Source organism: Crocuta crocuta, unplaced genomic scaffold, assembly GCF_008692635.1.
Source record: "Crocuta crocuta isolate KB4526 unplaced genomic scaffold, BGI_CrCroc_1.0 scaffold4, whole genome shotgun sequence".
NCBI classification, from domain to species: domain Eukaryota; kingdom Metazoa; phylum Chordata; class Mammalia; order Carnivora; family Hyaenidae; genus Crocuta; species Crocuta crocuta.
Window position 1 is genome coordinate 4,638,145 of NW_027529996.1, and position 23,497 is coordinate 4,661,641.

Here is a 23,497-nt window from a genome sequence, read left to right on the forward strand (position 1 = left end):
CCCTTCCCCTCCCCTCCCCTCCCCTTCCCTTCCCTTTTTTTTGTATGGTTCTGTGGCTAGGACTTCCAGTACTTCCAGTACTATGTTGGAGTGGACATCTTGTCTTGTTCTTGATATCAGGTGAAAAGCTCTCCAGTTGTTGTTGTTGTTGTTTTACCATTGAGTATGATGTTATCTGTGTGTTTTTCATATATGGCTTTTATTATGTTGAGGTATGTTCCCTCTATATTACCTACTTTGTTGAAGGTTTTATCCTTTCTCTTGTTGATGTGATGTATCATGTTGATTGATTTGTGAATACTGAACCATACTTGCATACTGGAAATAAGTCCCACTTAATCATGGTGAATGACTTTTCTTTAAATGTATTGTTGGATTTGGTTTGCTAATATTTCGTTTTAGGATTTTTTTCATCTGTGTTCATTAGATATATTGGCCTGTAGTTCTCTTTTTTTGTAATGTCTTTGTCTGGTTTTGGTATCAAGGTAATGCTGGCCTCAAAGAATTAATTTGTGAGCTTTCCTTCCTCTTATTTTTTGGAATAGTTTGAGAAGAATAGATGTTAACTCTTCTCTACATGTTTGGTAAAATTCAGCTGTGAAGCCGTCTGGTCCTGGACATTTTTGGGTGGGGGGCAGTTTTTTGATTATTGATCCAATTTCATTGCCAGTAATAAATCTTCAAATTTTCTGTTTGTTCCTGCTTCAGTTTTGAGACGTTGTATGTTTCTCAAAATTTTTCCATTTCTTCTAGGTTGTCCAATTTGTTGACATCTAATTTTCCATTATATTTCTTACAATCCTTTCTATTTCTGTAGTGTTTGTTGTTATTGTTATTTTTCCTCTTTCATTTCTGATTTTGAGTCTTCTCTGTCCTTCTTTTCTTTTCTTTTCTTTTTTCTTTTCTTTCGTGAGTCTGGCTAAAGGTTTATCAATTTTGTTGATCTTTTCAAAGAATCAGCTTCTGGCTTCATTGATCTGTTCTGTTGGTTTCTTAGTTTCTGTTTCATTTATTTCTACTCCAATCTTTATTATTCCTTTTCTTCTACTAGTTTTGGGTTTTATTTGTTCTCTCTTTTCTAGCTCCTAGGGTTAAGTTGTTTATTTGGGATTTTTCTTGCTTTTTTCAGATAGGCTTGTATTGCTATAAACTTTCAACTTGGGATAGCTTTTGCTACATCCCAAAGATTTTTGACCATTGTGCTTTCATTTTCATATATCTCTATGTATTTTTTAATTTCCTTTTTGATTTCTTGGTTGACCCATTTGTTGTTTGGAAGCACGTTATTTAACTGTGTATTTATGCTCTTTCCAGATTTTTTCTTCTAGTTGATTTCTAGTTTCATAGCATTGTGGTCAGAAAAGATGCATGGTAGACCTTTGATCTTTTTGAATTTGTTAAAACTACTTTTGTGGCCTAATATGTGATCTGTCCTGGAGAATATTCCATGTGCACTTGAAAAGAATGTGTATTCTGCTGTTTTAGGATGGAATGTTTTGAATATATCTGTTAGAACCATCTGGTCCAATTTGTCATTCAGAGCCACTGTTTCCTTGTTGATTTTCTGGTTGGATGATCTACCCACTGATGTAAGAGGGATGCTAAAGTCCCCTACTATTATTGTATTAGTATCAGTTACTTCCTTTATGTTTGTTATTAGCTGCTTTATGTATTTGGGTGCCTTCATGTCAGGTGCATAAATATTTACAATTGTTATATCTTCTTGGATTCTTCCCTTTATGATTATATAGTGAATTTCTTTGTCTCTTGGTACAGTCTTTTTTTTTTTTTTTTTTAACATTTATTCATTTTTGAGAGACCGAGACAGAGCACTAGTGAGGGAGGGGCAGAGAAAGAGGTGAGACAAAGAATCTGAAGCAGGCTCCAGGCTCTGAGCTGTCAGCATAGAGCCTGATGCTGGGCTGGAACCCACAAACCACAAGACCATGACCTGAGCTAAAGTTGGATGCTTAACTGACTGAGCCACCCAGATGCCCCTACAGTCTTTAAAAAAAAAAAGTTTATTTATTTTGAGAGAGCATGTGAGCAGTAGAGGGGCAGAGAGAAAGGGAGAGAAAGAATTCCAAGCAGGCTTTGCGTTGTCAGTACAGAGCCAAACCAGGACCGTGAGATCATGACCTGAGTTAAAGTCAAGAGTTGGATACCTAAACTTTTNCGGACGCTTAACCAACTAAGCCACCCAGGCGCCCCAAGAGTTGGATACTTAAACAACTGAGTCACTCAGGCGCCCCTTTAATCTTTGTTGCTTTTAATGTTTTTTTATTTATTTCTGAGAGAGAGAGAAAGAGAGAGACAGCATGAGCAGGGGAGGGTCAGAGAGAGAGGGAAATACAGAATCCGAAATAGGCTTCAGGCTCTGAGCTAGCTGTCAGAACAGAGCCCGACGCGGAGCTCGAACCCACGAACTGTGAGATCATGACCCTAGCCGAAGTCGGACGCTTATTCGACTGAGCCACCCAGGTGCCCCCTTTAATCTTTGTTTTAAAGTCTGTTTTGTCCAATATAAGTATTGCTACCCTAGCTTGCTTCTTTTTTCCATTGCATGATAAATGTTTCTCCATCCCTTCATTTCCAATCTGCATGTGTCTTAGGCCTGAAATGAGTCTCTTATAGTCTTATATAGATGGATAAAAAAGTCTTCTGTCACCATATGTTTTTTGATTGGAGCATTTAGTCCATTTACATTCCAAGAAGTTATTGATAGGTATGTACTTATTACCATTTTATTACTTGTTTTATGTTGTTTTTTACTTTTCTGTTCCTTTCTTCTCTCGCTCTCTTTTCTCATGGTGTGCTGGCTTCTTTAGTGATATACTTGGATTCCTTTCTCTTTATTTTTTACATATCTGTTACTGGTTTTTGATTTGTGGTTATCATTTGGTCTGTATATAACATAACATCTTATGCACATAGCAGTCTATTTTAAGTTGATGGTCACTTATGTTTGAACCCATTCTTTACTCTTCTCCCCACCCCCAATATTTTAGATATACTGTGTCATACTTTGTGTAGGTATCATCCTTCTTTTTGTGAGTTTCTTGACTGATTTTTATACATATATTTATTTTTATTACTTTTGTGCTTCCTGCTTTTCTTATCCTACTTATGATTTTTTTTTTCTTTCCATTCAAAGAGTCCTGTTTGACATTTCTTATACATCTGGTTTAGTGGTCATGAATTCTTTTGTCTGGGAAGCTCTTTATCTCTCCTATTCCTAATGATATCCTTGCTATCCTTGGCTGCAGGTTTTTTCCTTTCAATACTTTGAATAGATCATGCCACTCCTTTCTGACCTGCAAAGTTTCTGCTGAAAAATCAGCTGATTGCCTTATGAGGTTTCCCTTGTATGTAACTGTTTTCTTTTCTCTTGCTGCTTTTAAAATTCTCTATCATTTTTTTGCCATTTTAATTATTATATGTCTCATTGTGAACCTCCTTGGGTTGATTTTGTTGGGGGATCTCTGTGCCTACTGGATCTGAATTTGTTTCTCTCCCCAGACTCAGGAATTTTTCAGGGATTATTTTCTTGAAATAAAATTTCTATCTCCTTTTCTTTGTCTTCTCCTTCCAGGATCCCTATATTGCAAATGTTGTTATACTTGATGGTGTTGCTGAGACCCTGACACTATTTTCATTTTGTATTATTTTTTTTCTCTCACCTATTCAGCTTGATTGCTTTACATTACTCTGTCCTCCAGGTTGCTGATCCATTCTTCTACTTTCTATAGTCTACTATTCATTCCATCCAGTTTACTTTTAATTTCACTTACTGATTTTTCATCTCTGATTGGTTCTTTTTATGTTTTCTGTCTCTTGTTAAGGGTCTCATTGATGTCCTTCACTGTTTTTTCAGTGAGTAGCTTAATTACCATTCCTTTAAGTTCTCTATCAGGCATATTACTTATGTCTGTGCTGAGGTCTTTCTGCAATTTTTGTCCTGTTCTTTCGTTTGGGACATATTCCTCTGTCTCCTCATTTTGTCTAACTCTCTGTAACTGTGTCTGTGTGTTAGAGAAGTCATCTGCATCTCCTGCTCTTGCAAGTAGTGGCATATGAAGAAGTGGTCCTATAGTGCCCTGCAGGGCATTGTACCCAGTCCACCAGAACCTAACGCTTCAGGGGTATCTCTTCTGTGTGTGGCATGTGCCCTGTTATTGTGGCTGAGCCATTTTTTCCTGCAGTCCGTTGTCTACATTGGCTCTCTTTGCCTGTTGTGGACAGGGTTTGGTCCCTGTGTTGTAAGTGGGTCAGTCTGGGGCTGCCTTGGGCTTGAGTTGAGTCAGACCAGGTGTTTGCCAGAGATGCAGTAGCACCAAACTGCAGGGTGCATTCTCTGTGTTGCCCCCTGAGAAGCTATTTTTGATGGGCGGGGCCTGCAGTCAACCCAGATGTCTACCCCGGCCACTGCTGGAACCACAGTCTGAGTGTTGTGTGTGGTTGTCTCTCCTTTTCCTTGGGTCAGAAGTCACTGTGGTGTTGACTGTTGGGGCTGCTTGTATTGCCAGGTTTGTGGCATAGTTTTGGATGGGCTGTGGCCAAGAATGTATTGGGGGTGAGTCTACCAGAGAGCATTGGGGCAGGACATGTGGTGTTACCATGATTTGTGTGGGTTTGCTATTGGAGGACAGCTAGAGTCAAGTCCTGCTGGAGGGGAAGGGTCCACAGGAAAACATGGTGGGGGGGGAGGGGGAGGGTGTTAGTATGTTAGATAGAGTGTCAGTATTGCACTGGTTCCCTCAGGTTTCTCTGTGTCTAGGCTGGGGGTGGGGGATGTAAATGGTGCCTGCCAGCTCTTTTGTTTTTGGATAAGTCTCCCAAAGATCCTTGCCCCTCCAGCACAGGCTCTGAGATTAGTAAACAAACCTCCCTTCTCTGTGCCTCAGGCATTTTTCAAACTGTTGCTTCCACGCTGTATCCTGCAGGGCTGTCTCTTGTGCTGTCTCTTTAAGGGCAGGGGCTCAGTTCACTTTAGGTTCAGGGATTGATTGGGAGGACTTACAGAACTCTCATAGAGTCATAGGACAGTTACAGCAAGAGAAGACATGCGGTAAATTCCCAGGGAAACCAGGCACGAGTTTCCAAGTATCCTTACCCAGTACAGTCACAACAGGACACACTTAATTCCTCCAGCAACAGGTTGAAACTACACATGTGAGACAATGTCCACCAAGGAAGCTCATTTAGACTCAGTTTCCAGAGTTTTTCTTGGGGGTTAGGTAGGCAGCCTCTGCCTGGCACATACCGAATCCATTCCAGAAGGAAAAGCAGGTGTTCAGTATAAATCACATTGTTTGTACCCATGACCTACCTTCCATTTAGGAAGATATTCTCCTCTCACGCTGGGTGAGGAGTCTGCCCCAAACCCCTGTCTCACATCACCTGTTTTTTTGGACCACTCTCAGTACTACTTGTGTCAGTTCATATCATCTGAGAAGTAGAAGCCGACATGGGATAAGATGTGCAAGCCAGTTATTGGCAGAAAGGCCTGTGAGGAGAAAGGGGGGGAAAGACAGAAGTCAGGGGAAGCATCAGACCACATTGTAGGTGTGATCCAACCCTGTGAAGGAGTGAGGGAAGGGGAAGGGGAGAGGGTTGAGTAAGTCAAATCTAGGAGTACAGTGTCCCAGGAGAGTTTCAGCCGGGTCGGTGGTGAGATGTCAAGCCAGAGTTGCCCGCCAGAGGAGTCCTGTGTCTTGCAGGAATGGGCCAGCCATAACATCCCTGCCATGCTCAGTCATTAGCTCAGGTCGGCCCATGGGAAGTATGACCTGGGCATGAGTCTGAGGCTGGATTCACAAGGCCTGCTGTTTTGAAGTCATCTCTGTATTATAAGTTTTACAAGTGATTGAGATAGTCCAGGAATAGATGATGGGTGAAGAAGCCCAAAACAGAACCTTTAATCATTTTCCTTTTTTTCTTTATTTTAGAGAGAGCGAGAGTGGGGGAGAGGGGCAAAGGGAGAGAGAGAGGCTGTCCAGGCTCCACGCTCGACATTGAGCCTGATGCAGGGCTCGATCCCACAACCTGGGATCATGACCTGAGCCAAAATCAAGAGTCGGTCTCTCAAACAACTGAGCCACCCAGGTATCACCCAAAAGAGAACCTTTAAAGACATTAAATTAAAGTGGTGAGCAGAGAAGAAAGGAGCCAGCATAGGAGGCTGCACAGTGTTTTCAGAGTTAAATAAGACCCAGGTAAGAGAGAGTTTAAAGCAGAAAAGAAAAGCCAATTTATTAAATGTTAGGAGAAGTCCAGCAGGCTGAAGAGGCTGTTGGTGAGCTCTGAGATCATTTTCAGTGGATTACAGGGAAAAGGATGGAGCAAATTGATAAGAGATCTTACTGTATACTACTTTTGCGAATGGACAAAATCTTTCCAAATAGGGGTGTCTTGGCTAGCTCAGCCAGTAAGGCATACATACGACTCTTGATCTGAGAGTTGTGAGTTCAAGCCCCATTTTGGGTATAGAGAGCACTTAAAAATAAATAAACTACCTTGGGCCGCCTAGGTGGCTCAGTCAGTTAATTGTCTGATTCTTGATTTCCACTCAGGTTGTGATATCCTGGTTCTGAGTTCAATTCCCATTTTGGGGCTCTTAGCTGATGATGCAGAGCCTCCTCCTCCTCTGTCTCTCTGCCCCTCCTCTGCTCTCTCTCTCTCCTTCTCTCTCTCAAAATAAATAACATTAAAAAATTCTTTAAAAATACTTCCAGGGGTACCTGGGTGGCTCAATCTGTTAAGGGTCCGACTTTGGCTCAGGTCATGATCTCACGGTTAGTGAGTTTGAGCCCTGCATTGGGATCTGTGCTAACAGCTCAGAGCCTGGAGCCTGCTTTGGATTCTGTGTCTGCCCTTCTCCCCTGCTTGTGTGCGCATATTGTCTCTCTCTCTCTCAAAAATAAGTAGAACATTAAAAAACATTTTTAAAAAACTTTCCAGAGGTGCCTGGGTGGGCTCAGTCAGTTAAACGTCCGACTTTGGCTCAGGTCATGGTCTCGCGGTTTGTGGGTTCAAGCCCCACATGGACCTCTGCGCTGACAGCTCGGAGTCTGGAGCCGGCTTCAGATTCTATGTCTCCCTCTCTACCTCTGCCCCCCCTTTTTTCTCTCTCAAAAATAAACATTAAAAAACTTTCCATATAAATAATATTTAGTTGTGATACTGCTTGTATCCATAAACAATTTAAAATCAAGTGATGCCCTTCTTGTGAAATTTCTCAGAATTCAGCATTCTTCTGGTAGACCAACACAAAGAACTGAGAAGGAGAGAAGAGAAATTCAAACGTGGATGAGAAGAAAACGAAAGGAAAGAATGGCAGAGTACTTAAATGAGCTGGCGGAAAAGAGAGGGCAAGAACATGATCCTTTCTGCCCCAGGAGCAATCCAGTAAGTTCAAAATCAAGGGCAATGGAATTGCCACAGAATATGTGTAGTTTTTCCCTGGAAAATATTCAAGGAAAGGATTAACATAACTTGGATGCATTTTGTATTAGACAGAAATGTTACCATTTTACGGAAGTCAGAAAATGTTAAGAAATTATCTTAGCACAATGTAGCAAGGTATTCTACAAACCATGTCCTCATGAACTGTCTTAAATATTTTTTATACCTCAGGCTAATTATGGCTTTAGCTAATTTTAGCCAAATGAAGATATTGAGTGATTGGGTGACCAGTTGGAGCTATTCCCATAATTTTTATGAGAGTGCAATGAACAACTGACTATATGTGTAGTAAAGTCATTTTAAAAATCAATTTTCTGGGGTGCTTGGGGAGCTTGGTCTGTTAAGCATCCAGCTCTTGATTTCGGCTCAGGTCATGATCTCACGGTTTGTGAGCCCTCTGTTGGGCTCTGCACTGACAGTGTGGAGCCTGCTTGGAATTCTCTCTTTTTCCTTCTTTCTCCCTCCCTCTCTCTCTACGCCCTTCCTGCTCGATCTCTCTCCCTCTCTCAAATAAGCTTTAAAAAAATTTTAAAAATCAATTTTCTATCCATAAGTTGTCTACAAAAAATACAGAGTGAGGGCCAGTCATGTACCAAGGGTACAGTGGTGTGGTGTATGTGTGTATGTGTGGGCATGGATATGTGCATTTCAGCTGCCCTTTATCAACATTTATTTACTGAGCCCTGACTATGGACATCACAGTTTTCTTCAGAAGGTGAGATAAAGCAGTGTTACTTTGATAATCACATTACTGTGCAAGTTACATTTAAATTATGCTTAGATTATAGTGCAGCTTTTACTTTGTAATCTGAAATATTATAATAGTACTTATTTTTCAACATCATTAGGGAAATATGTTCTATAAAAGTGTATTTTCCAGATACAGTTGTCACATTTAAGCACCAAATGGTGCAAAAGTAGGCAAATTATATAAAGTGCATAATTTACTCAACTTGTGTCTGGAGAAGTCATATTGATGTTAATATATAACATTTTGTCTGTTGATAGTTTTAGGGACCTGGTAATGACCTTTGGGCTACTGAGGTACATGACTAGAATTTTTTTTTTAATATGTATATATGTATGTACGTGCTTACTTAGTTATAGCATGAGCAAGGGAGGGACAGAGAGAGAGGGAGGGAGAGAATCCCAAGCAGGCTTAACGTTGTCAGCGCAGAGTCAACTGCGGGGTTCAGACTCACGAACCACAAAATCACAATCTGAGCTGAAACCAAGAGTTGCATGCTTAACTGATTGAGCCACCCAGATGCCGCATGACTAGACTGTCAAAGTGCATGTGTTTGTGCATTCCTCCACCCCATGGGGGTGAGCTCTGATATCACCCTATCCATGGATCAAGCAAATACCAAAGATACTTAGAATTGTGTCCAAATTTAGAATAAATTAACTCAGAGGGCACTGGGACTGCTTGGTTCATATACTTTGTGACCTCTCCATATGATTGCAGATCATTTTTCTTTATTTTTAAGAAATAAGCTTAAGCTATTGGATTAATGAGGGGTTAATGTGATTTAAAATGTCATTTGAATTTGTATCAGAAATTAATAAGACCTTTGTTACTACTTCCATGCAGGACCTACAGAGAGTGAATGCACTTCTATGTGCACATTTTTATATACACAATTGTTTGTAAAAGGACTTGATTTCATTAGTAACTCAGCAGTAATTCTTAATGTTCTGGAATAAGATGTATGTAGCTGATATTTGCCAATTGCCTCATGGTACATAAGTTTTGAAGAGTTTACAAGTCACAGTGAATGTACTACAGTAGCTTCTGTAAACATTTTAAGACATCAGAGTGATGGCTTTCAAGGTCTAACTCCTTTCTGCTTTATCAAGCAAGCTCTCTGTGAGATTAATCTCAAGACTGAATAGGAGTGTATGTCTCCATCCTTAAAATGCTCATGTTTTCTATTTTAAATGCAGCCAATAATGTATTTTCTCAAAAAGAGGAACCTTAATTTAGCTACTAAAATAGATTTTGCATTCCACTTATTAAACTAGATTTTAATTACATGATGCTTTAACATTTTTCACGTTTGTGCTGGGATAGGAAGTTTTGTCAAATATGACAGTGTTTGGCACTGTTTCCTAAATAGCAAAATGTGTTTTAACCTCCTATTAAATTTGATTAGTGGAATTTTCATGTTTCCCATGGATCATAATGGTTTAATTATTTGAATTGAACAATAATGAACTGTGTATTTGTCATACAGTTTTATATGACTTCAAGAGAAATCAGGCTGAGAGAGAAGATGAAGCATGAAAAAGACAGGTGAGCTGGCTAGCAGTCATGAGCGTTTTCTCTAATTTGCTCACCCGAGGCCTGGACAGTGTTGTAGGAATTCCAGTTTTCACAGTAGTTCTTTTTGCCCATAAGCAGAAAATTCTGGGTGATAACTCCAGGGAAAATAATTAGAATCCACTAGCCTTTTTAGGAATTTGCCTTCAAATATTATTTATTCCATTGAACTTTTATGACTTCTACTTCTGCTGTTTTCTCCCTCTCCCAATCCAGATATGTACATTTTGAAGATACCCGAAAGGCCATAAGATACCTTTACTAATACTACCTAATGGTTTTCAGAAATGTGAAATATGAATTTGCATTTGAAAAGCATTGAAAAACAGAAATGCTAGTTGATCTTCAAACATTATGTTCCCTCCAGAAGTACGAACTGAAAATTACTTTTATTAAATGTTGTTTAATTCTTTGTCTTAAGATTGCTACTCTCTGACCACTATAATCGTCGAATCTCCCAAGCATACAGTCTGATGAATGAACTGTTATCTGAATCAGTACAGCTGCCAGCTACTGCACAGAAACCATTGCGTAACAGACCCAGAACTGCTCACATATCCAGACGGCAATGTTCTCTGTCTCCAAGAAGGTAAGACAAAGTTTGGCAGGGCATTCAACATGATTATGTCAGACATGATAAGAAGAAATTCAGTGCTTTTGTAACCCAAGTTCTGTATATTTGTACCTACCCTGCTCAGAAATATGATAATCAAGTAAAAAAAATGGTCCCATAGTTATGAAAGAATAATTTATAGAAAGTTTATAGATAGTTTAAAAAGTTTAAAGTTTCTATAAATAGTTGATAGAATCACCAAGGAAAAAGACAAAAATGGCATTAAATCTCTAAGATAAAACAAAGCACTTCAGCATACCAAATACAGTTTTAATATCCATTCAGTTATTTCCTTCTATTCTGTAATTTTTAATATTTCCTTCTGTAATTTGCCTTTTAACTGCTCTCCCTGTTTCTCCACTTGGCCCCATTCTTGCAGAAACAGTCCCCACCAGCTTATCACTTCTCTCCTGCCTCTTCCCAGCACAAACCCAGACCTAATCACATCACTTGTGTGTGTAGGAATTGATGTTTACTCAAAATACCAGAGATTCCCTTGAAATCTTTTCTTGAATAAAGCAGGGTATTAAATACATAAATAGCTTCCAAATACATAGGCAATTAGAAATGGACAAACGAATAACCAAAAACAATTTCTTTGGGGAAAAAATGAAGCTTGAGGTATGAGACATGGAGAATATTTTGTTGAGAATTGTTATAACACTAAATGTATCACCGAGGGACAGAATAAGCAATGTCAGGTGAATGTATTAATCTGAGCTAGATTTTGGAATTTTTGAAATATAGTGATATGGGATTTTAGGAATATAATAATTATATAATTTCTACTTTAGAGAGAATCAACATGATCACAGTATTTCAATAAATCAACCTGGAGATTTCAGATATATATCGAGACCCAGTTGTACCCGAAAGGGGAAAGCTTTTGGACAACATCAAGGCCCCCCTTGGCCGCATGGTAAGGTATTTTAAATCTTGTATGATTTTGTATTCCTTGGAGGAATAGGTCGTCTCCAAAGTTGGTTTTCATTAGTAAAAACTGTAAATCTTCGTGAAAAGCAATTCTTATTTCAGCAGAACGCAAGTGATTGATAAAGACTTACCTGTGCTGGGATTTTGTTCTATTGCTTTGAAATAGGAAAAGCTCAGGAATATTCTTAAACAAATGGGTTTTTTTCTAATAGAGTTTGATCAGTCAATAATTTAGATATGACTGATTTGGGAATTTATTTCTTTTGTGTGTCTGGCTAAAGATGTAGGTATTTTTACAAATCTAGCTCTGATAGAGATCAGGATGGGTTAAATAGAGATCAGAAAATCACAGAAGAGGAAAGTACTAAGAGGCCCATATCGAAATATGTTTTTACTTTTAAACGTTTGAAGATATGTTATTTATTGCTAGCCTTCCTTTTGTTAATTTTGCCATTTTTTGGTTTTGATTACCAGAGTAAATCATATTTATTTTGTGACATGATCACACACTAAAAATGTATAATCATGACTTAATATGTAGTGTAAAGGTACACAGCTAAAAAGGCATTAATAAACTGATGTGTTTTTTTTTTTTACACAGGGTTTTTTACAACCCTGTGAGACAGGTACTGTTATGTTCTCATTTTAAAGATGAGAAAACCCAGGCATAGAAAGTTGAAATAAATGCCTCAAATCAGATAGCTAGGAAGTAACAATAAGAAAATGCTGCTCTTGGGACACCTGGGTGGCTCAGTCAGTTAAGTGTCCAACTCTTGATTTTGGCTCAGATCGAGATCTCATGGTTTGTGAGATCAAGCCCCACATTATGCTGATGTGTGTGACATGCTGACAGCGTGGAGATTCTCTGTCTCCCTCTCTCTCAAAAATAAATTAATCAATTAAAAAATACTGCTCTTTTTAAACCAAAATTTCAAGAGAGTACCTTTTGAAATTTTTATTTTACATGTGGTACATTTGCAAAAATTAAATAAAATACCCAAAGTTGGCAAGGATCTTAAACTTGAACCCGAGGTTTCTCAAGATCACATGGAAAATCTTGGATTATATGGAAATGTGTCTTTGTGTGGACCTGTCCAAGGTCAGGTCTGTATTGTGCTGCACTTGCCTCTGGTCAGCTCACCTGCCCTTGCTGGACCTTGAAGAGGTGCTCCTGCTGCTTTGGGTTCAGAAGCCCTCAGTGACCCTCCCATAAACAGACACACACAGATGAGTCCGTAGCTTGTCCCTGGCCTTCGAGGCATCCTCCCCTTCAGCCTTCTTAGCCTCCTTTCCCCATTTAATTGGTGCTGCTTGCCCGCTTGTTTTCCAGCCACATTCTGTACTTTGTGCTCCATTCTTTCGTTGAAATTCTCCCTTACCTTGAATGCCTCACCTCTGCATCTTGGAAGCCATCCAGAATCTTAACTCTTTAGTTCTTCTAACCTAATGCCATGAATTTTTAACATCCATAATTTCAATTTTATATTGGGGCTAATACTTATCTTGCATGGTGTTTGTGAATATTAGAACTTTTTTTTGAGAGAGAGCATGCATGAGCAGAGTGGGCATGAGCAGGGAAGGGGCAGAGGGGGGGAGAGAGGTGTTTTTTTTTTATTTTTTTAATATTTATTTTTGAGAGAGAGACAGCATAAGTGGGGGAGGGGAAGAGAGAGAGGGAGACATAGAATCTGAGATAGGCTCCAGGCTCTGAGCTGTCAGCACAGAGCCTGACATGGGGCTCGAATGCACGAACTGTGAGATCATGACCTGAGCTGAAGTCAGAGGCTCAATCAACTGAGCCACCCAGGTGCTCCTTTAAACACCTTAAAAAAAATTTAGAGGTGCCTGGGTGGCTCAGTCGGTTGAGTATCCGGATTCAGCTCAGGTCATGATCTCGCGGTCTGTGGGTTCGAGCCCCGTGTGGGGCTCTGTATGACAGGTAGCTGTGAGCCTGGAGCCTGCTTCTGAGTCTGTGTCTCCCTCTCTCTCTGACCCTCCCCTGCTCATGCTGTCTCTCTCTCTCTCTCAGAAATAAATAAAGCATTAAAAATAATAATAAATAATAAAAAGAGTTTAAAAAATTTTTATTGAGAGTATATGTATGCATGTGAGGTGGGGAAAGGGCAGAGAGAGAGCATCCCAAACAGGCTCCACACTGTCAGCTTGGAGCCCAATGTGGGACTCTGTTTCACGAACCATGAGATCATGACCTGAGCCAAATTCAAGAGTTGGGCGCTTGGGGCACCTGGATGGCACAGTTGGTTAAGTGTCCAACTTTGGCTCAGGTCACGATCTCACGGTTTGTGGGTTCGAGCCACATGTCGGGCTCTGTGCTAATAGCTCAGAGCCTGGAACCTGTTTCAGATTCTGTGTCTCCCTCTCTCTCTGACCCTCCCCTGCTCATGCTCTCTCTCTCTCTCTCAGAAATAAATAAAACATTAAAAAAAAAAAAAGAGTTGGATGCTTGACTGAGCCACCCAGATGCCCCTAGAGATAACTGTTTTTGCTACCACTGTAATCATTTGTTTTTTGTCCTCTGACCCCTTAGTCACATGTTTATGCAATAGGTCTCATGTTGTAGTTACTTGTAAACTTAGGTCCTATGCTAGACTAAATTTTTTGAGGGTAGCAACACTCTCCTTTATCTCGTACTCCCTCTCACACTGAACAAATAAAATAACTGAATACTTGGATAAATGAAAACAATGACTATTTAGCTTTTTTACCTAAAAATAGCTATTTATAAACTACTATTTGGGGATATTAGTGGGTGGGTATTGCTGTATTTATATCAAACAAGACCACTATATGACTAGCCGTTATCCCAGCTAACCTGTTACTTAGCTTCCTCAGAATGTGAGAGACCAAAGCAACTCAAGGAGCTGGTGAACAAGCTGGCTTCTCTCTCCAGGTTGTGCCTACGTGTGGCCTCTTCCACACCCAGAACCCAGCCATTTCCCTGGCTGCGTTCAGAGGCTTAGGCGCCCCCAATATTGTGGGGCAGTGGGAGAAACCCACACATAACTGATCCCAGGTCCTTTTCCCAGGTCCTGTCCTAATCAGTGACACATGTCACCTGGGCCCATGTGGGGCAAGTTCAGTCATTGCACAGATAGGGACGGAGAGCTCATCAGGATTTTAAAATTCACTGCTGCTCATTTTGTAAAAGAAGAGTTTTTTTGAAGATACTTGTGAGTCTTTGTGTTGTTATTTGTCTTGTACAAAGCAGTGTGTAATTTCTGGCTACTATCTTCAGCCCTGATTGAAAACTGTCACACTTACCAATCCCCCTGCCTTTTGTTTTTGTTTTGCTTGTTTTATGTTTAGTTTTATCAAAAACAATATAAAGGTTGTATGATGAATAACTAAGAAGCATCAAAGGCATAGTTCAAGCCTGTGGAATCTTGCGGGCCTGCATTCCCGACCCAGCTCTGCTGCTTACTTTGTGCCCTCAAATATATTACTTAAAACCTATCTTACAGAGGTGTTGAAATAATAAGAAGAGTATTTTGAGACTCCTGGGTGGCCCAGTCAGTTGAGTGTCCTACCTCAGCTCAGGTCATGATCTCATGGTTAAGTGAGTTTGAGCCCCGCATCGGGTTCTGTGCTGAGAGCTCAGAGCCTGGAGCCGCTTCGGATTCTGTGTGTCCCTCTCTCTCTGCACCCTCTGCTCGTGCTGTCTTTGTCTCTCTCTAAAATAGATAAACATTTTAAAAGATAAGGAAAGCATTTTGCATAATATAAATAGTAAAAGTTTGTTATTAATCCTAGAACTTAAGAAACTTTAGTTAATCATCCTCTCAATACAATGGAAGTCGGCATTCTGCCAGGGTGTTCACTGCTAACAGGCTTTTGGGCCTGGCTCTTCCAGCTGTCAGACATGTTGTCAAGGCACATTTGCCAATTTGAAAAAGGACCATGGTTGTGCTGTGAGGGGCCCAGGTTTCTTTTCTTTTAATTGTTTTACATTTTTTTTCTTAAATAGTTTATTTTCAAGTTGGTTTCCATATAACACCCAGTGTTCATCCCCATAAATGCCCTCCTCCACGCCCATCATCCTCCTTCCCCTCCCCCCCACTCCTATCAGCCCTCAGTGTGTTCTCGGCATTCAAGAGTCTCTCATGGTTTGCCTCCCTCCCTCTCCCCGACTGTTTTCCCCCTTCTTCTCCCCCATGGTCCTCTGTTAAGTTCCTCCTAATTCTCCTCTACGTGCAAACATATGATATTTGTCCTTCTCTGCCTGACTTATTTTGCTCAGTTTAACACCGTCAAGTTCCATCCACATTGCTACACATGGCCAGATTTCATTCTCATTGCCATGTAGCATTCCATGGTATAGATAAACCACATCTTCTTGATCCATTCATCTGTTGATGGACACTTAGGCTCTTACCATGTTTTGGCTATTGTGGAGAGTGCTGCTATGAACATTGGGGTCCATGTGCCCCTATGCATCAGCACTCCTGTATCCCTTGGGTAAATTCCTAGCAGTGCTCTTGCTGGGTCATAGGGGAGTTCTAGTGTTAATTTTGTGAGGAACCTCCACACTGTTTTCCAGAGGGGCTGCACCAGTTTACATTCCCACCAGCAGTGCAGGAAGGTGCTAAAATTTTTTAATGCTTATTCATTTTTGAGACAGACACAGCAGGAACAGGGGAGGGTCAGAGAGAGAGGGAGACACAGAATCCAAAGCAGGCTCCAGGCTCTGAGCTGTTAGCACAGAGCCCAAAGCAGGGTTCAAACTTACAAACCCCAAGATCACGACCGAGCTGAAGTCAGACACTTAACCAACTGAGCCACAAAGCCGTCCCTGAGGGGCCCAGGTTTCAAAGCAGAGTTTTCCCTTCCTTCATCTGCACTTTTGTTTTGCTTTGTTAGTTCAAATAGACCACGATGTATTGGGCCCTCTTAATCAGAAGTTTCTGTCCTCAAAGAATTTATAATACAATATTTGTACAGACAGTTAAAGAAGTGTGCCTGTTTTTATAGGAACTGCTACTTTTACCACACCGAATAAAGGTGATGGAGCCAAAGTGGCAGTAAGAAAGCCTGTGCCATCTCCAGTTACCTTCCAGAAAGGTAAGGGATAAATGAAGAATAAAGTTCTTTTTTTTTTTTTTTTTTTTTTGTAGGCTTCACACCTAGCCCAACATGGGACCCGACCCTGAGATTTAAACCTTAGCTGAGGTCAAGAGTCACATGCTTAGCCGACTGAGCCAGCTAGGCACCTGAAGAATAAAGTTCTATTTTAAAGAAAACTTTAGGGGCACCTGGGTGGCTCAGTTAGCTAATAACCATCTAACTTTGGCTCAGGTTGTGATCTCAGGGTTCACGGGTTCAAGCCCCGCATCAGGCTCTGTACTGACAGCTCAGAGTGTGAAGCCAGCTTCAGATTCTGTGTCTCCTCCTCTCTCTGCCACCCCCCAAGAATAAATAAACATTAAAAAAATTTAAACTTTTTTAATAAATGTTTTATTTTTGAGAGAAAGAAGACCAAGGATGATCGGGGGGAGGGGCAGAGAGAGAGGGAAACACAGAATCCGGAGCAGTCTCCAGGGTCTGAGCTGTCAGTACAGAGCCCAGCAGCAGGACTTGAACTTGTGAGACACAAGATCATGACCTGAGCCAGAGTCAGATGCTTAATAGACTGAGCCACCCAGGTGCCCCAAGGATAAAGTTTTTGAACTTAAATTTTTAAAAATCATAAGACAGGGTGCCTGGCTCTGTTGGTTAAGCATCCTACTCTTGATTTTTGTCAGATCATGATCTCCTAGTTCTTGAGTTTGAGCCCCAGTCAGGCTTCACATTGTAAGTATGCAGAGCCTGCTTGGGATTCTTTCTCTCTCCCTCTCTCTTCCCGTCCCCTGCTCAAGTTTGCACTCTCTTTCAAAATAAACAACTTAAAAAAATTTTTTTTTAATCATGAGACATTCTTAGAAATGTCAAATGCATGGCACCTGGGTGGCTCAGTCAGTTAATGTCTCATTCTTGATTTTTGCTCAGGCCATGATCTTGTGGGGTCAAGCCCTGCTTTAGGCTCTGCATTGTGGAGCCTTCTTGGGATTCTGTCTCTCTCCCTCTCTCTTAAAATAAACTTAAATTTTTTTTTTCAAATACAGATTTCAGAGTGAAGAGTATGGCTGTGTGGTACAGAAGTTCAGAGAACAGGCTGTGGGGTTAGCTTTGTTTGGAATCCTAGTTCACCAGTCATTCTTTAGCCCTGGGGAAATTCCTAACCCATCTGTGTAAGCCTCAGTTTTCTCACCTGCAAAATATGGATTGTAATATTGAGAACATATATATTGTGGGCTTAGCTCAATGATGAACATAAATACAAGGATTCAGGAAGGTCTTATTATCACATGGTCATGCAGCACACAAACCCATAAGTTTGGGATTCCAAATTAGCTGTGCTCTGGTCAGCTAGAGAGGGAGATGGTAATGATCTTAAGAATGAAGATCTAGCCCTAGCTCACCCCTCACCCCATGTTACTCTTCACCATTTAAAAGGTACTTTCACTATGCTAAACAAATTAGAGAGAGACCAGTCTCCTATGACTTCACTTATTTGTGGAATTTAAGATACAAAAGAGACGAACATAAAGGAAGGGAAGCAAAAATAATATAAAAACAGGGAGGGGGATGAAACATAAGAGAAGACTCCTAATTACAGAGAACAAACTGAGGGTTTCTGGAGGGGTTGTGGGTGGGGGAATGGGCTAAATGGGTGAGAGGCATTAAGGAGGGCACTTGTTGGGATGAGCACTGGGTGTTACACATGGGGGATGAACCACTGGAATTCACTCCTGAAATCGTTATTGCACTATATGCTAACTTGGATGTAAATTAAAAATAAGTAAATATATAAAATAAATTAAAAAAAAAATAAAAGGTACTTTCATGTTCATTCTCCTGATTATCTTTGTAACAACCCTGGTAGAAAGGGCAACTGTTATCCCCATTTTAGAGCTGAAACAGCAGAGGCTTAGAGAAGCCTCCCCCTTTGCTTCTCAGGATGAGAAACCTGAATTAGTCTGTTCTATGTTTCTCCACTCCCTCCTCCTTTCCTTACAGATTCATCTTTCAGTTTACCACCTCTCTCTTCAGCTGTGTCTGCTGTTTAACCTGTCAGGTTTTGATGTTGATGGCTGTATTTCTTAGAAATTCTCTTTGGTTCTTTCTCAATAGTTTCCCCACTATAAGCCTTAAAACCCAAGGCTATATGCTTCAGATTCTGTGTCTCCCTCTCTCTCTGATCCTCCCCTGCTCACGCTCGCTCTCTCAGAAATAAAAACATGAAAAAAAAAAAAACCCAAGGCTGTAGTTACTAGGATAAGTTTGAGTGCTAGAAACATCATTTACTGTGCTTTTAATTGTGTAATCTCAGACCTTTTTTTTCCCCTTTCAAAATATCTCATTTTAATCTTTTGTAAAATATTTTCTAGTTTAGAGTACCCCAAGGGGTGCCTGGCTGGCTCAGTAGAGCATGTGACTCTGGATCCTGGGGTTGTGAGTTTGAGCCCCACGTTGGGTGTAGAATTTACTTTAGAGAACCCCAAAGCTATTCTATTCTAGATATTTTCTAAAAAAAAAAAAAAAATACTTATCAATGTTAGTTTAACAGATAAAATGCTCCAAAATACAATGTTTCCCCTAAAAATAGCTGAAGTTACATGTACACTGGTATTCCATTTATGCAAGCTTCAGAGATCCAGGGTTTTGTGAAGTGCGTTATGATCTAGCATGAGGCCTTGCCCATAGAAAGGCAAATAGAATTATTTGTTTCATTGCCCAGTGGCAGCCCTGCCTGTGACAGGATCAAATTGAGTACAACTCCAAGTTTGTAGCTTGGGGGGAGTGTCTGGAGTGTGGCCCAATAATTGACATGGGGGCAGGAGGCGGAACAAGGTTCACTGTTCAGTTCCGGATTCCTCAGGCCAACCTCCATAGATCCTGTTTGGCAATATGCTTTATAAAGAAACTGAGCGGCGGTGTTCACTGTCCTCCAGAGAGAGTGCTTCTTGAGGTAAGCTGGTGCCCTTGCCAGCCTACTTTCCACTGTGGGGTTTGTCCTTGATGTGTCATGGGCCNAGCATTCACTGTCCACACTGGGGCAGGAACAACCAAACTTGAAAAGCTTTGCACACGCTCCGTTTCACAGCATTGTTTTCATAGTGTATTTTTATTTTAAGATTGGATATCCCGAACAAATCCTAGAGAAATGCAGTCTGATCTGAAGAGAAGGAAACTGCAGAGCCATCCCTGGGTAAAACAAGGTGAGAGAAAGCCAGTGATAGCTTCTCAAGGTGTGTAGACACCCCATGGGTAAAGGTTTATCCTTTAAAATGCAGGACTGTTCACCGTGATTTCTTAATTTTGGTGATAATTTTGTTATTCTTTTTAGATGGCAGTAATTATGTTCATTTGACAAGAATATCGAAGTCTAGTTACCAAATTAATTATAACAAGTGGAGGCGGGATTAGTTGTGGTCACAGCCTTTGCTAATCTCTCTTTACAGCCTGAATGCTTGAAGGAACAACTCTGCGCCCTTTCTCTGTTTGTCTGTCTGCTTTGGAGACACAGCCTGCCCTTGTGGTTATGAGACTGCTTAGCCACATGTTGGTTTCTCTCTTTATTGTCCTTCAGTCTCAAGTCTTTCTGTTTTACTGGCTGTTTTCTTTTTCACCACAGTGTTCATCCAACTTTGCACCTGGAACTTCTCCACAGTTTCGTTCTCTGCGGCCTCTCTTGTCCGACAGGTTACTGTTGTTCTTAAAATTAAGAGACGGCCAGGATTCCATTTCCTTCTGTCACACAGACAGGGCAGGAATTGTTAGAACCATATCCCGATCTTGTGATTCAAATATTAGGTAAAATGTGACTCCCTTAGATTTGATGATAAAAGTCAGAATAAACCAACAAACTTATAAATGTAGTAGCTTTGTCCTTTTCACTTGAAAGGTTCTAGTGCTCCGTGTGGGAATCTGCAGTGTACAAAAAAGCACATCAGTGCTGAGCTTTCACCTCGATCAAAGCAGGTGCGTATAGAGTACGAGAGAGAGACCATGGTGAGCCCCTGGACAGTTCTTCACGAGAGGCCCACTTCCCTTCTACAGGTACGCATGGTTCCAGATTTCAATTTGCCTAGTGATTTCTCTGCGTTCCCTAGTTGTTCCGTCTGTTTTGTTTTGTGGGATGTAGAGATACTGCAAGATTGAAGTAGTAATTCAGAGCATCTACACCTTTGGCTTAGGGCTCCAGCATTTATCAGTATTTTCCTTGATTTTGTATTTTCCTTTTAACTAAAAAATAACAAAACTGTAAGAACTTATCATTGTACTTCACGTATAAAAACCCATTATGTCCACTCTTCAGATCTGGTGCCAGCATTCAGTTGTGTCAGGTGACATTCAGCTCACTGTCGATCCAGATGTCCTGGGCAACCCCTGCCCTGGTTTGCTTCGTATTTCCTTCACCAGTTGGTGGATGAGTGACCCTAGAATCTTTGGAAAGCTTAGTTCATACTCTGTTTGCTTTTTCCTCAGGCTAAGACCACAACTTACTACCTTTCTTAATTTGATAGGACTTGTCAGCAACCGAAGAAGAGCTAGAGCCTCCTTTCGGAGTGGGTGGTGTCGACAGCGTGTCTGAGAGCACGGGCAGCATCCTCAGCAAGCTTGACTGGAACGCCATTGAAGACATGGTGGCCAGCGTGGAGGACAAGAATCTGTCTGTCCACTGGGCCTTGGACCTGTAACACCTGAGTATCATTCTGTTTCCAAGCAGAGGCTAGCCTCTCAATGATGTAGTACTGAAAGATTTGTGTGTTCAAGGGAGAGAAGCAATGAAGGACACAGCATGAATATACCACCTGCAGCCATATCATTCCCTGGATTAACCATTTCAAGAGGGAAAATAAACACTTCTCAATAATTTTGCCTTCATGGGGAAAGGGTTGTGTAACTATAGATCCATGCTTTTGCATTTGATTTCTCTTTAGGCATACTTTTTTAAATGATGAAAAAATGAAAAGTACCTGTAAAGCCAATTTCCATAAATATTTAAGTTACTTTCAAATAAAAATCTATTTCACCTCTTCCTCTACTACCCCCTGAGTTTTGAGAAGCAACTTTATATGGATAAACCTGATGGAAAAAATTCTTTTGTTGAGAAGAAAGTCACAATCTCACTCTGAGACACTCAATAATGAGCTCTATTTAAAAATACAGCCTTAAATTCACCTGTGCAGGCCTGGCCCAGGAGTTAAAAGGATCCACCGTCCACCAATATTGGAATTCTAAATAAGCCAGGTTTCATGGAGGCCACATCTGTCCTCTGCTCTGGAGCCTGAAAAGCCTTGGAGAAAGAAGCAAACAAACAGGGCTGGATGCTTCGAGTGGGAAATAGGATTTCTGACTCCAGAAAGCTCACGTTAACTTAAAAACCACGGTAGAGATGTGGGTAGTTTCTGGGGTTGCACTCAAATCTTCACTTTTTTATGTAGTATCAAAGAATACTATTGTCTGAAAAAGCTATTAAATATACCTCCTTTTCCAGCTACATTTGTGAGGCCAGATTTTTTTTGGTATATATGTCAACCAGAACAATCTACTGAAACAGATTAAATGCAGAAGCAGATATGGGAATTCAGCTGTCTTCCATTAGGCCAAACATTAAAGAGATGTGTAAAACTATAAACTAATGCCACTCTTCTCATGAAGTTTTGTTTTGGAAAATGGTCATTTTTGTGACTATGTCTTATAAACATTCAAAGGGTCATTGTAATTAAAAATGTTTAAACATTCCTCTTTTAATTTTTAACATGATAAATGTTCACAGATAGATATACTCACGTAAGCAAAAGCTCTTTAGGACCTTCAATAATTTTTTTTTCTTTCATAGTTTATTGTCAAGTTGGTTTCCATATAAAACCCCGTGCTCATCCCAACAAGTGCCCTCCTCCTTACCCATCACCCCCTTCTCCTCTCCCCAACCCTATCAGCCCTCAGTTCTCAGCATTTAAGAGTCTCTCATGGTTTGCCTCCCTCCCTCTCCCCAGCTATTTTTCCCCTTCTCCTCCCCTGTGATCCTCTGTTAAGTTTCTCTTCTTCCACTTATAAGTGAAAACATAGGGTATCTTTCTCTGCCTGACTTATTTCGCTCAACAGAACACCCTCGAATTCCAGCCATGTTCCTACAAATGGCCAGCTTTCATTCTTTCTCATTGCCATGGAGTATTCCATTGTATAGATAAACCACATCTTCCTGATCCATTCGTCAGTTGATGGACACTTAGGCTATTGTTGAGAGTGCTGCTATGAACATTGGGGTCCATGTGCCCCTATGCATCAGCACTCCTGTATCCCTTGGGTAAATTCCTAGCTGTGCTATTGCTGGGTCATAGGGGAGTTCTAGTGTTAATTTTTTGAGGAGCCTCCGCACTGTTTTCCAGAGGGGCTGCACCAGTTTACATTCCCACCAACAGTGTAGGAGGGTGCCCATTTCTCCACATCCTCACCAGCATCTAAAGTCTCCTGATTTGTTCATTTTAGCCACTCTGACCGGTGTGAGGTGCTATCTCTGTGGTTTTGATTTGTATTTCTCTGATGATGCGTGATGCAGAGCATCGTTTCATGTGCCTGTTGGCCATCTGGATGTCCTCTTTGGAGAAGTGTCTGTTCATGTGTTCTCCCCATTTCTTCACTGGATTGTTTTTCAGGTATGGAGTTTGGTGAGTTCCTTATAGATTTTAGATACTAGCCCTTTATCCGATATGTCATATGCAACTATCTTTTCCCATTCCATCAGTTGCCTATTAGTTTTATGGATTGTTTCCTTTGCCACGCAGAAAGTTTTTATCTTGATGACGTCCCAATAGTTCATTTTTGCTCTTGATTCCCTTGCCTTGGGGAAGTGTCAAGTAACAAATTGCTGTGGCTGAGGTCAGGGAGGTTGTTTCCTGCTTTTTTCTCTGGGGTTTTGATGGTTTCCTGTCTCACATTCAGGTTTTTTATCCATTTTGGGTTTATTTTTGTGTACGGAGTAAGAAAGTGATCTAGTTTCATTCTTTTGCACGTTGCTGTAGGACCTTCGATAATTTTTATAAGGAGAACACAAAGTTCGAGAACTGCTGCTTTAGGGCTAAGTGTGAATTCTTAACAAC

General features: G+C 40.7%; 1 protein-coding gene across 1 annotated transcript in view; it reads left to right on the forward strand.

Moving 5' to 3' along the window:
* The window catches only part of CPLANE1 (ciliogenesis and planar polarity effector complex subunit 1), a 130,488-nt gene extending 109,221 nt beyond the window's left edge, over positions 1-21,267 (forward strand). The window contains exons 48-54 of the mRNA XM_077763477.1: positions 7,242-7,407; positions 9,702-9,760; positions 10,209-10,376; positions 11,195-11,319; positions 16,323-16,412; positions 20,296-20,450; positions 20,918-21,267. Coding sequence (XP_077619603.1) covers positions 7,242-7,407; positions 9,702-9,760; positions 10,209-10,376; positions 11,195-11,319; positions 16,323-16,412; positions 20,296-20,450; positions 20,918-21,091 — 937 coding nt within the window. The 3' untranslated portion in view covers positions 21,092-21,267. The remainder of the gene's footprint in view (positions 1-7,241; positions 7,408-9,701; positions 9,761-10,208; positions 10,377-11,194; positions 11,320-16,322; positions 16,413-20,295; positions 20,451-20,917) is intronic.
* The last annotated feature ends 2,230 nt before the right edge of the window (positions 21,268-23,497 follow it).